This window comes from Ictidomys tridecemlineatus, chromosome 15 (genome assembly GCF_052094955.1).
Source record: "Ictidomys tridecemlineatus isolate mIctTri1 chromosome 15, mIctTri1.hap1, whole genome shotgun sequence".
NCBI classification, from domain to species: Eukaryota; Metazoa; Chordata; class Mammalia; order Rodentia; family Sciuridae; genus Ictidomys; species Ictidomys tridecemlineatus.
Genome location: NC_135491.1, coordinates 36,641,599 through 36,655,358, shown reverse-complemented (window position 1 = coordinate 36,655,358; position 13,760 = coordinate 36,641,599). Strand labels below are relative to the sequence as shown.

Here is a 13,760-nt window from a genome sequence, read left to right as displayed (position 1 = left end):
TTGCTTTCTCGTAGCTGGTGTTCCCCGCTAAAGGAAAATGAGGTCAGGGAACCATTTCCTTTGGGAATCCCCGCAGTCTACTGGACCGTGACGTTTCGAAAGTGGAAGGACAGTGGAGGAGGACTGCTTTACTCTAACTCAAAGTAGTTCCCGCGCTGAGTAGCCAAGAGTTACGGGTCCCCTCCAGTATTTTTTGTTTCTCAAAGGGAATGCCATGCCCCCATTGGTCGGAGACCTCGAGGGCAGGTGGGAAGTCGTGGAGCCCCAAATCGAAGTTATCAGTGTCTTCCCATTGGCCCTCTCCTCGAGCGCAGGCGCGAGGACTCCGACTCCCGTCCCTAGGGGCTGGTGAGCGGCAATTGGCCAAAGCCCGCGAAGTGGGAGCCTGGATTGGTAGTTGCTAGCAGAAGCCTGGTTTCTTCCTCGACTTATGCAAGTGATAGTGTGTGATTGGTTTAAATCCGCGGGCACTTGTCGGTGATTGGGTGGGAGCCAGGGGCCGGGTGCGGTCATTGGCTGGTGCTGGGGCCATCCCTCCTCAGGCGGGCAGCGAATGATGAAATGGGAACGGGGAGGGGAAAGGCCGAGACGTGAGCGCGCGACCTCCGGCGCCATTTTGTAGAGAAACAAGCGGAGTTAACCGAAGAGGGGGTCGAGGAGAGCCGGAGTCGGGGACCCAGGAGTTTCCTGTGTCCAGCGCCGCCGGAACCGCCTGAGGTGAGGTGGACTGGAATCAAGGGCTAGGGTAGGCTGGCGGTGTCAGCCTCGGAACGCGAGTACTGGTGGGAAGAAGAATCGGGGGTGGACCTGGGGCCATTGGGAGCGTTTCCCGGAGCTCCGAGGAATGAGGGACCACCGGGACCGGGAAGTGGAGCGAGGCGGGACAAGGCGGGCTCTCTCCCCATGGCTCGCGGAGGCTTTGCACTCTTCAGAGAAGAGGCCGGCGCAAAGGCTCCAGGAAGCTGAGGGCTGGGCGCGGGTTGAGATCCGGGGTGGCCCCCAGCTTGCGCTCGGAGGTTTAGAGGATGGCGGTGGCGGCAGTTCGGGCCCTTGGGCCTCGCTTCGCTCCAGTTGTATCCTCTTCAGACTCCACAAGTTCCTTAACTCCTTTCTCTGGGGCTCCCGAACGGGTGCAGTGGGCATCGGCCCCCGAGGCCTACCGCCTTGGGCGGCGGGGACCGTGTTTGGAGTTGTTGCAGGCTCCCAATTCTTTTCCCGGTACTCGGAGCAGCCACTCGCCCCCCTCCTCCGTCCCCAGCACGTTGTCAAGCCCCGGTGTTTCGGGTGTCTGCCGGTGGGAGGGGCGGGCGGGAGCGAGCACTTCCTTATTACTTCTAGCCACAGGTTTTTGTTCCACTCGCGCGCCCTACTGCTTACACTTTCTCCGAAGTTGGCCCCCACCCACTCTTCCCGATGTCCGTGCAGTGGTGGCCGTTCTGCTCACCCAGGGCAAGTGTCCTCCTAGTGTTATGAGCGCTTAGGCCGGAAGGCTGGTGAGAGGTTTGCTGCAGGTCTCAGATACCTTGTGCAGTACCACCCCCTCTGCAAAATTCACCCACCTGTGCTCGTAGAAGTTTCTCCGCGAAGAATGTGCATTGTAGGTTAAAAAACCAACCAGCCAAACACTTGATATTTGTGGTTTTGAAAGTGTTGTATTTAAAATAAACTTTATATGAGAAGTGAACTTTTCCCCTGAAGTCACCGATCAGATGTCACCCCCCCCCTTTTTTTTTTTGGCGGTGCTGGGACTCAAACCCAGGGTCCCCTAGCGTGTGGAGGAAGCCCTCTACCACTGAGCTACATCTCCAGCCCCAGATGTCACATTTTCGGACCTAGTAAATAGTCTTTGTCATTTCTATTTATTTAGGTACTGGAGATATAACTCAGTGGTGGACTACCCACTATAAACCCAGCTCCCCCCTTTATTTTAGATAGGGTCTTACTAATTTTCAAAACTGGCTTTGAATTTGCTATACTCCTGTCTAAGCCTCCTTAGTAGCTGAGATTACAGACATTGGCCACCACCCCCGGGCTTTTCTCCCTGAAAATCGGGTAACAGTACTTTATATTCCCGCCTGTTTCTCTATAATTCAATTGTCTGTTTTTTAAAAATCCTCATGTAGTAACAATCGAGTGAGTAATTGCACTTTTTAAAAGAAACCACATTTCTCTCATGTCAGTCCCTTTGAATTCTTAAAAAAATGAGGGAGGTCATAGATTCTTAAAAAAAAGAGGGAGGTCAAATAAAAGATTTGAGAAGTAGGTCAAAAAATAAGAATACATTTGTTTTTAGTGACATGTGGATTTGATACTTCACTAATGTGTAGTCCAGGTTGGGATTCCTGCCTTTTCAAAGATTGGCTGCACAATATTTAGCGATTAATAAGATATGGTAACAGTTTAAATAATCATGTTTTAGGACATTACAAATTGTTACCTTGTCTAAAGAGAAAATGGGTTGATGATACATGAAGTTTTAGGTGACTAGTTGTGCTTTCACTGAAATGGTGGCATACTGATAAAACTTGTTTGGAGAGTTGGTTCCTTTTCAACAATTAAGGGTCCCAATCTTCTTAGTGAAAACACAAAGACCTGACCATTAATATCTTATCTTGGAAGTTTTAAGGGAGAGATTTTTGGAATTATGGTGGAACAGAACTGGAATGCTCTTGGTTCCTAACTCACTTGAATGGATTCCTGGCTTAGTTTTCTTTTTTTCTAGTCTCTGAATTTCTACCCCGGTTTAAATCTTGATCTCTTTAAATGGACCTTGTCAAGCTAAATACTATGACATCCTCCTTACTTTGGGTTAAACCATTTAAAAAACAAAACAAAACTATGTGAAGACAGTAAAGGAAATGCCTGCTATCTCTTCAAAACATGCTTTAAAGCCTAATCTCAAATGCCTTCATGTAGCTTTTGGTAAGTATGTTTTTGGTTACATTCTGATCTAGTTGTTTGAAGCTTTCTTTTTAACCAGCTTAAATTTATGAACTTGATCATTTCATTGTGTTAGGTAACAGATCTTTGATACCTTCCATGAAAGAGGATTTATACTTGATAATTGTGAAGGCAAATTTTTTTTTCCACCTTTTGGGTCCTGCAGTCAAACCCAGGGCCTTATGCTAAAGCTTGCACTCTGCCACTATGCTATAACCTCAGCCTGCTCTTAGTAGTGTAATTTTTTGTAAAGTGTTATACTTTTTAAATTAATGAAAGCACTAGTCTGCCATTTTGAAATACTATATATTATGAACTTTGTATATTCTTTCTTTTTTGGGATACTGGGGATTGAAACTAGGGGTGCTTAACCTCTGAGCCACATCCCCAGTTCTTTTTATTTTTTGAGACAGTGTCTCACTAAGTTGATAGGGCTTTGCTAAGTTGCTGAGGCTGGCTCTGACCTCCTGCCTCAGGCTCTTGAGCCTCTTGAGCCTCTTGCATCTTGCAGCACCACGCCCTGCCTGTTTTTCAAATGTAATGTTTTACTTATAAATTTGCAAGCACGGCTAGGAGCATTGGCACATGCCTGTAATCCCAATGATTTGGGAGGCTGAGGCAGGAAGATTGCAAATTCAAGGTTAGCCTCAGCAATTCAGTGAGATCCTGTTTCAAAATAATAAAGGACTGGGGGTGTAGCTCAGTGGTAAAATTCTCATGGGTTGAATTGTAAGTACCAATTAAAAAAAAAGTGGGCATGAACAAAGCGAATAATATGAATTATTCATTGAAAAGTGTTGTTTGAGAAGGCAGTAACGAGAGGTACAGACTCAATCTGAAATACTTTGTTGAGATTTGAAGGAACTTCAGACTTTGGGAATGTAGAACAGTACAGATTTAATGAGCACATTGTAGTTTTTAAATTCTGGAATGCTCGACATTAACTTGCAGGATACATGTCTTTTTTTTCTAATATTTTTTTAGTTGTAGATGTACACAATACCTTTACTTTATTTTTTAATTTTTATGTGGTGCCGGAGATTGAACCCAGTGCCTTATTGCATGCATGCCAGGCAAGCACTCTACCACTGAGCCACAACCCTGGCTCCCAGGATACATATGTGGCTTAATTTTGTTATTGTTAGAATGAAATTCCTAAAATGGTGAATGAGACATTAAACTGTACCCAGGCACCCCAGTGACTCAAGAGGTTGAGGCAGGAGATTGATTGCAAGTTCAAAGCCAGCCTCAGCAACATAGCAAGGCCCTAAGCAACTTAGTGAGACTCAGTCTCAAAAAAAAAATAGAAAGGGCTGGAGATGTGGCTCAGTGGTTAAGTGCCCTTGGGTTCAATCCCCAGTACCAAAAAACTAGGCGATTTTTGGTTGGGTTTTTTTTGGTGATGCTTGACTAATTAAATGAAATAGGAAATGGGATGAAAGCAGTTTTTGAAAGAATCTTGAGTATTTTTAAGCTTCATATTATGATCTCAGCATTTTCTTTTTCTGATAATTAGCTTGAAAGTTTTATCATTTTTGATTCATAACTTCTAAACTTTAAGTGCTTTTATGGTGTGTTTAGATTCACAGCAAAATTGGACAGAAGGTACAGAAATACCCTACCTACTGCTTAGAACTGCTTACCCTCACATACTCATAGCTTCCCCCATTATCATTAAAACAATCGTAACAACAGGGTGGTACATTTGTTACAATTGATGGACCTAAATTGACATATTATTATCTGTCAAAGTCCATAGTTTATGTTAGGTTTTACTCTGTGTATGTATGTGGGTTTGGAAAAATTATAATGCCTCATTTGACCATTATCAAAATAGTTGTCATAGCTGTGTGCAGTGGTACACACTTGTAATCCCAGCACCTTGGGAGGCTGAGGCTGGAGGATTGCTAGTTTGAGGCCAGAGTGGGCAATTAGCAAGACCCTGTCTTGGGGGGGAGCGGAAAGGAGGGAGCACTGGCAAAGCATTCTACTGGTAAAGTATACCTGGTTCAATCCCTGATATTGCACATACACAAAAAATAAAAGTTGTATTGGGGCTGGGGGTATAGCTTAGTGGTAGAGCACTTAACCTAGTATATATGAGTCCCTGGGTTTGATATCCAGCACCAACAAACAAGCATACAAAAAAAAAATTAAGAATAGTTGTTCTATTATCTACTCCATAGTTATTAGGTTTCTCTTTATTACCTAAGTTACGTGAGTATGGTGTAAATAGTTCAATATTCTAGGAATACTTTTTTTTTTGTGCGTGTGTGTGCGCGCGCATGCTTGTATATGCGTGCTGGGAATTGAACCCAGGGGCGCTTAACCAACAAGCCCTTTTTATATATTTTATCCAGAGATAGGGTCTGTCTTAGTGCTTTGATAAATTGCTGAAGCTGGTTTTGAATTCTCTTATCCTCCTGAGCTGCTGGGATTTCAGGCATGCATCACTGTACCTGGCTCAGTTAATTCTTTATATTATGCCAAAATGCCTCTTAAATTATTGCTTCAAAAGTATCCTTTCTCTACAACCAATAATAAAAATTTAAAAAAAAAAGTATCCTTTCTCTGTTCAAAAGTCTTTCAGATACCTCCTTGTCTGTGGCAGGATTCTACACTGTATTATAGTGAAAAGATTGTTTTGTCATGGTTTCCAAATAGGTCTTTACTACTTTTATCTGTAATGTCATCTTCTGCCAATAATATCCCTTATTGCAGTTCAAGCATAAGTGTATAGTTCATCTGTGTGTGTGCTGAGGATTGAACTCAGGGTCTTGTGCATGCTAAGCATCCCTAGCCATTGTTAATTTTTTCTTTTTTTTTCTTTTGCCAATGGGGATTTAACCCAAGGATGCTTTCTTTACCACTGAGTCACATTCACAGCCCTTTTTATTTTGAGACAGGGTCTTGTAAAGTTGCTTAGGGCCCTGCTAAATTGCTGGGGCTGGCCTCAAACTTGTGATCCTCCCAATCTCAGACTCCCAAATGGATGGGATTACAGCCTGCATCACCACACTCACTCCTTTGTTACTTCTATGTATACTTTTATGTATATCACATCCTTAATCCTTTTATTGTGTTTTGTTTTTGGCATTGGGAATTGAACCAGGGGAACTTATTCAGGGGGTGACATCCCTAGCCCTTTTCATATTTTATTTGGAGATTGGGTCTCACCAAGTTGCTTAGGACCTACCTAAGTTGCTGAGGCTGGTTTTGAACTCTCAATCTTCTGCCTCAGCCTCCTGAGCTGCTGGCTTTTGCCACTGTGCCTGGCTGTACTTCATCCGTTTTTAATTGTGAAAATGCTACTGGGAAGATGCTTCTGAGTACTTGATTCCAGATTGGGAACTAGGTTCCTTTCTGATTCTGGAGTGATTCTTGCTCTTCTAGCTTATTTTTTTTGGGGGTTTACTTTTGTTTTTAATTTGCAGTATTGATTAATATTAATTAATTAATATTGCAGTACTAGTTGAACCCAGGACCTTTTACATGCTGGGTAAGTGCTTTACCACTCCCAGCCCTTTTTAAAATTTTTGAGATAGGGTCTTCATAATTTACCCAGTATGGCCTCAACTTGCCATCCTACTTCCTCAGCCACTTGAGCAGCTGGTTTATAGGTGTAAATCACTGTGCATGGACCACTTCTTCCGTTTTTTTTTTTTTTTTTTTTTTAAGAGAGAGAATTTTTAGTATTTATTTTTTAGTTTTCGGCAGATACAACATCTTTGTTTGTATGTGGTGCTGAGGATCGAACCCGGGCCGCACGCATACCAGGCCAGCGTGCTACCGCTTGAGCCACATCTCCAGCCCAACTTCTTCAGTTTTTAATGATGAAGAATTTAGCTGGGCACAGTGGCCCATACCTATAATCCCAGTGACTCAGGAGGCTGAGAAAAGAGGATCGCAGGTTCCAGCTTCAGCAACTTAACAAGACACTCAGCAACTTGATGAGACCCTGTCTTAAAATAAAAAATACAAAGGGCTGGGAATGTGGCTTAGTGGTAAAATGCCCTGGGTTAGATCCCCAGTACTTAAAAACAAACAAACTAGCTGGGCACAGTGGCACACTCCTATGATCCCAGATTCTTAGGATTTGCAGGAGGGTGGCAAGTTCAAGGCCAGCCTGGCCAATTTACCGACAACCTGTCTCAATTAAAAAAAAAAAAAAAAGGCGCCAGGTTCAGTGGCATGTACTTATAGTCCCAGTGACTTGGGAGGCTGAGATAGGATGACAAGTTCAAGGCCAGGCTCTGTAATTTAGTAATTTAATGAGACTCTGACTCAAAAAATAAGAAGGGCTGGGGATGTAGATCAGTGGTAAAGTGCCCCTGGGTTCAATCTTCAGTACCCCCCAAAAGGGGGAAGATAGCTCAGTATTCCCAGTAAAAATAAAAGAATGATTGAGGCTGTAGTTCAGTGGTAGAGTGCTTGCCTGCCTAGCATGTACAAGGTCCTGGTATTAGTACTGCAAAAAAATAAAAAGTTCTTAAAATGTTTACCTTTTTGTGTTGTCTGTTACTTGGCAAAATAGGTCTAATAATAACCCCAACATAACAAAAAGCCCCAAGATATCACCTGGTTTAACAGAATAGAAATGTATTTTTTCCCCAAATAACTTTCCTTGAAGAAGTTCAATAGATTGCTTTCTGTGTAGTAGTTCAGGAACCCAGGCTTTTTAATTTTGTAGTGTTAATCGGCAAATGGTGAAAGAACAAAAGGTTCATAAGTAGCATGTTTTATGAGCCAATTCTAGAAATGACAAGTGATTTTTGGTATTGTCTCAATGGCTAGAGCTAACTCACATTTGCCACATCAATGTAAAGAATCTGAGAAATACAGTCACTCTCTTTTTTTTTTTTTTTGGTGGTACTAGGGATTGAACTTTGGGGCATTATACCACAGAACTACATCTCCAGGTGAATCCCTCCTTTGGTACCACATATTGAACCCTGGGGCACTTAACCACCAACCCCACCCCTTATTATATTTTATTTTGAGAGGATCTTGCTAAGTTGCTGAGGCTGGCTTTGAACTTGGAACCTGCCTCAACCTCCTGAGTAGCCAGTCAGGTGTGTACCACTATACTCTGCTAGTCTAGTTCTTTACCCATGAAGAAAAAAGAGATTTGGTGAGCATCTAGCCAATGTATGCTATAATCTATTCCTTAAAATACTGAAATCATTCAAAATAGTTTCAGGATTGTCTTTGTTATAAAATCCAAAATTTTGTACGTACTAGAGAGGAAATCTATAGTTTGGTTCCTGTTACCTCCAGAAAATATTTTATCTTGGCTACTTGCCCAGATGAAGTTTGTTGGAGGTCCTTAAGTCCAGGAGCATATAGTTGTACTCAGGGCTGTTATGCAAAAGGGAAATCAGCAAACGGAAAGGATGTATAGGGTAAAACCTGGAAGGTGGGGCTGGGGATGTGGCCCAAGAGGTAGTGCGCTCGCCTGGTATGCGTGCGACCCGGGTTCGATCCTCAGCACCACATACCAACAAAGATGTTGTGTCCGCTGAGAACTGAAAAATAAATATTAAAAATTCTCTCTCCTCTCCTCCTCTCACTCTCTCTTTAAAAAAAAAAAAATTATCTTTTAAAAAAAAACCTGGAAGGTACCAGGCTCATGCTTCCAAGTGTCTTCTTCCAGTGGAAATGAACTTAATTCCTCCCAGCAAAGAATTGATGCATCCTATGTGTGTTAAATATTGTGTAGTAGAGAAACTTTTTTTTTTTTTTTTTTTTTGGTACTAGAGGTTGAAACCAGAGATGCTTTATCACTGAGCCAAATCCCCAGCCCTTTTTATTTTTTGAGACAAGATTTCCCTAAGTTGCCTACAAACTTACTTGGTTGCTGACTTATTAGTGACTTGGGAGAGTAATATTAGTGACTTGGGAGAGCAGGAATATCATAAGTCTAGCCTCAGCAATTTAGTCAGACCCTGTCTCAAAATAAAAATATAAATAAAAGGGCTGAGAGTATAGCTTAGTGGTGAAGCAAGCATCTCTTGGTTCAATCCCCAGTATCAGGAGAATAACAGCAACAACAAAAAAGACTCTGCCTAGGATTGTAATAGTTACAGGTACTCTCTACCTACCACATAACAAAATTCTACCCTCCCAGAGGAAATGTTGATGTTTATATTAAACTACATTTTGGCGGGCTGGGGATGTGGCTCAAGCGGTAGGGCGCCCGTCTAGCATGCGCGCGGCCCGGGTTCGATCCTCAGCACCACATACAAACAAAGATGTTGTATCTGCCGAAAAACTAAGAAATAAAATATTAAAAAATTCTCTCTCTCTCTCTCTCTCTCTCTCTCTCTCTCTCTCTCTCTCTCTCTCTCTCTCTCTCTCTCTCTCTCTCTCTCTTCTCTCTTTAAAAAAATTTTTTAAAAAACATAAACTACATTTTGGCAATACAAGTTAGGCACAGTGAGTTACTCTTATTAGTTCTAGGGAATTGTCAGAAATCCAAGTTCTCCCCCACCAGTCAAGGGACAACCTCATGAACCTTTATAAAAAAGTACAGTAGTCTCTGGCCATCCATGTTAATTTCTTTTTTTCTGTATAGTAAAGCCATGTAACATCTATAGATTGGGATTTTACATAGAGAATCTTGGAATATGTAAAACTTCACTAACTTAATTTTTTTCCATGGTGCTGAGTTACATTCCCAGACCGTTTTATTTATTTATTTTTTAAAGACAGGGTCTTTCTAAGACTGGCCTACCTCAGTTTCTGAGGCTGGCCTCAAACTGATCTGTTAGCCTTCCAAGATGCTGTGATTACAGGTGTGCACCATCATGCTCAGTTAATCTAGTTTTTGGTTTCTCTGTGGAAAGTTAATTTTTCAGTTTCCTCCTCTGTTATTTTCCTTTTTCTTTCTGTGGTATTGGGGGCTAAGGGGTTATCTACATTCTTAGCTCTGTTTTTAGTTGTCAGTGGACCTTTATTTTATTCACATGCGGTGCTGAGAATTGAACCTAGTGCATCACAATGCTAGGCAAGTGTTCTACTCCTTAAAACCCCAGTCCCTAGCTCTTCTTAATTTTTTATTGAAAATTTGATACTGAGTCTCCCTAAATTGCTCAGACTGGCTCTGAACTTGGGATCCTCTGCTTCAGCCTCGAAGTTGTTGGAATCACAGATAGGTTGCCATTTCTGCCCAACACTTTTAGGGTTTTAATCAAGTGTTTGGGTCTTATATGTCATATATATGTCTATTTTTTTGTGTGTGTGTGTGGGTACCGAGGATTGAATTCAGGGGGGATGATGGCACTCAACCACTGAGCCACATCCCCAGCCCTATTTTGTTTTTTATCTAGAGCCAGGGTCTCGCTGAGTTGCTTAGCACCTTGACATTGCTGAGGCTGGCTTTGAACTCTGGATCCTCCTGAGCTGCTAGGATTACAGGCATGCACCAGTCTTTTTTTTTCTTTTGTACTGGGAATTGAATCCAGGGCCTCTCACATGCAAGACAAATGCTCTAACTACTAGGCTGTATACCCAGCCTTACCTGGCCTGTTTCTCATTTTTAAGAGAAACTTCCGACTTAAAAGTAAAGTCCAGTGACAGAATCATGCTGTTGTTCCTTGATGACTTTACTATTACCATTTTTTTTTAGGTTCATATAAGAGGATTAGATGGTTTAGTACCAGAGATAACCAGGTGTGAGCCACTGCTTCCTGCCCTTGCCCCATTTTATGGAAGAATTTTGATAGAGTTTCTGTAAGTTGCCCAGGCTGATCTTGAATTTAAGAATCCTCCTGCCTCAGCCTCCTAGTAAACTGGGATTGCAGCTGAGCATGCTCAGCTGTGGAGAGCTTGTTGGAAAGTGTTTTTATAGCTTTGCATTATAATACTTGGAATAAACATGGGCTGTAAATTGTCATTGTGATCCATATTTACATGTACATGATGAGTCTAGGAAGTCTTAACTTGGTGGTATGAGCTATTGGTATGTGCTATTGAGATTGATAAATTAAGTCATCTGTTATTTACTTTTGTGATTGTTGTATCAGATCAATAAAATTTCAGTGGGTTTTCCTGCTATTTTGTGCAGTGGGACGCTTTTTTGGGCGGGGTTGGGGCTTGGGATTAAACTCAAGGCCTTACGCATTCTAAGTGCATATTTTATATCACGAGTTTGTTCCTGCCCTGTCACAGGTTATGAAGTTATAAGCTATGTATGTATTACATAGAAGCTTTAATGAGCTCTTAGTATGGACCTTTTAGTACTTAAAAATAAATTTGTGAATAATAGATAATAGACAGTTAAAATCACCAATCTCATGGGACTTACATTCTAATATGAAAAGATAGGCAAAAATAAGTATGTTATACATTATGTTAGGTGATGAGATGTGGAAATAAGTGGGTCACAGATGTGGTTAGTGGGTGTTGTAGTCTTGCATAGGATATTCAAGGTGGTTCTCCTGGAGAAGGATTCTGCATCATTTGATGCAGAGACCTTAAAATGGACTTTTTTTTTGAGAAGTAGCAAGGATGTCAATGTATTGTGGTTAAGAGAAAATAAATAGTAAGGTAGTCAAGAGTAGGAGAGGAAGCCAAGGGAGTGTCAGTGGCTACATAAATCCTGTATAACTCTTCCTAGGCTATTGTAAGGACTCAGGCTTCCACTCTGAGTCAATGGAGGATTTTGAACTCTGGTTGACAAATTTTGAGTGAGTTTTTATATTTGAAAAGTACTTTTGTCTGGCTAGAACCTGAAAGAACAGTTAGAAGGCTAGTATAGTAATCCAGGTGATAGATAATGGTTTTTAGATTATCATAGATTTGGAGAGGGTTAGAACTAATTAGATTTGGTACAGCTGAAAGGATTTCTTAAGAGAATGGTTATAGAGGAATGGAAGACTGATTTTGACCTGAGTAACGATTTTTTTTTGATGGTGGTACTGGGAATTGAACCCAGGGCCTTGTACATGTGAGGCAAGCACTCTATCATCTGAGCTACATCCCCAACCTTCAACCCCCAGACCTGAGTAATTTTAAGATGAAATTAGTATCGACTGAGATAGGGGAAGGCTTTGCAGTCTTGTAACAGACTGCGTATGAGATGTCAGGTAAAAAATTATATAGTACAAATACGTATGCCATGAGAGAGAGGTTTGAACTAGAAATAGAACTTTGGGAATTGCTGGTGTATGTGTTTGTGGTACTAGGGATTGAACCTAGGGCCTTATACATACTAGATTAGTGCTCTACTATTGAACTATATCCCTAGCCTGATGTAGATAATTTGTAAAGCCATAAGATTAAATTACCAAGAAAGTGAATATAGGGAAAGTCCAAGGACTCCAAAACATGAGGCCAAAAGCCTGTAATGGAGATTTGAGAAGAAAAGAGTGAAATGGCAGCTTGGAAATAAAGTGTATCATCTAGGGAGGAGGGAGTGATAGCCTGGATTACACCTATTATTTCCTTCCCTGTAGTGCCCGGGATCCAACACATAGCTTTGTGCATGCTAGAACTCTACCACTGAGCTATATTCCAAGGCCTATGTAAATTGTTAAGGGTGCCCCCTTCACTTACAGAAGTGTCTAGTTTGGTTAATAAAGTAAGGTTTACTGTAGTAGTAGATCCAGTAAGAGCTGAGAAATGATTATTAGTTGAATGTATTAACTTTGTAATAAAGGTGGGCTTGTTGAAATTTGTGTTTTACTATTATATTTAACAGTCTTTAGTTGTCAGTGTGGCAGTGATATAGCCCTGGGCATGGGACATTTTCTTTTAGGGAAGTGTATTGAGGATTGGACCCAGGAATGCTTTACCACTGAACATCCCCAGGCTCTGCCCCCTCACCTTTTAATTATTATTATTTAAATTTTTGAGACAGGGTCTCACTAGGTTGCTGAGGCTGGCCTTGAATTTGGGATCCTACTAGCCCTCAGCCTCCTGAGTTGTTGGGATTACAGCCGTGTTTTACTGTATCTGGTCTAGTGAATACTTTAATGTAGGAAAGAATTTGACTTATGGAGTATTTACTTTCTTCTAAAGTTTCCAGTAACATTTTAGTTGCTGAGACAGAGATAAAATTTATTTAACCATTCCCCCGTTTCTAATTCTAATTTAGAATTCTGGATTTTTTAAATTACAGGTGCCATGTTTCAGAACAGAGTAAGACCCCTGGTAAAGAAGAACTGAAGACATTATACAGACACCAGATATAGTCTAATTACAAAAGAAAGCATTAACCTGCCTCTGAGGTGACTAAAGGGGAATAATGGTGATTTTGCGCCGGGCTCGGCCGCCTGCTTCCGCCCCAACCAGCAATGAATCTTGACTCGCTCTCGCTGGCCTTGTCTCAAATCAGCTACCTGGTGGACAATTTAACCAAGAAAAATTACCGAGCCAGCCAGCAGGAAATACAGCATGTAAGTAATCAAGTCAGAAAAAGAAATACCATTAAAGTAATGAGTATGCAGTAGGAATAAAGCTGTAAATTTATATAATATGTTGCATGAAAGTTAACCTTTGCCTCTGTGATTCTTTTCACTGTAATATGTTAAAAGACATCTTATTTGAATCTTTTAAGATATTCACTGTTTTGTTAAAATTTTTTAGTTGTAGATAAAAAACACCATATATCTATCTCCTATGTATCTGTTTATTTTTATGTGATTGAACTCAGTGCCTCACACATACTAGGCAAGTGCTCTATCACTGAATTACAACTGCATCCTCTTTACTATTTTTTTGTATTAAAAATATTTGACTTTTGTGTGCTAGTTTTCCTTCATGTAAAGAAAAGTTGAGAATACTCATAAACCATAAAACTCAAATTTAAATTTTTTTTT

The 13,760-nt window shown here is 41.2% G+C and overlaps 1 protein-coding gene across 11 annotated transcripts in view; it reads left to right on the top strand.

Moving 5' to 3' along the window:
* The first annotated feature begins 560 nt into the window (after positions 1 to 560).
* The window catches only part of Cnot1 (CCR4-NOT transcription complex subunit 1), an 83,147-nt gene continuing 69,947 nt past the window's right edge, over positions 561 to 13,760 (top strand). For 10 of the 11 annotated variants that reach the window (XR_013430928.1, XM_078032415.1, XM_040280135.2 and 7 more), the window contains exons 1-2: positions 561 to 717; positions 13,061 to 13,337. Coding sequence is in view for 10 of the 11 variants with exons in the window: in XM_078032415.1 (XP_077888541.1) it covers positions 13,236 to 13,337 (102 nt within the window). In the remaining variant the exon portion in view is untranslated. Of the gene's footprint in view, positions 718 to 2,722; positions 2,923 to 13,060; positions 13,338 to 13,760 lie in introns of all 11 variants that reach the window. The other variant, XM_013365877.4, reaches the window with a different exon arrangement.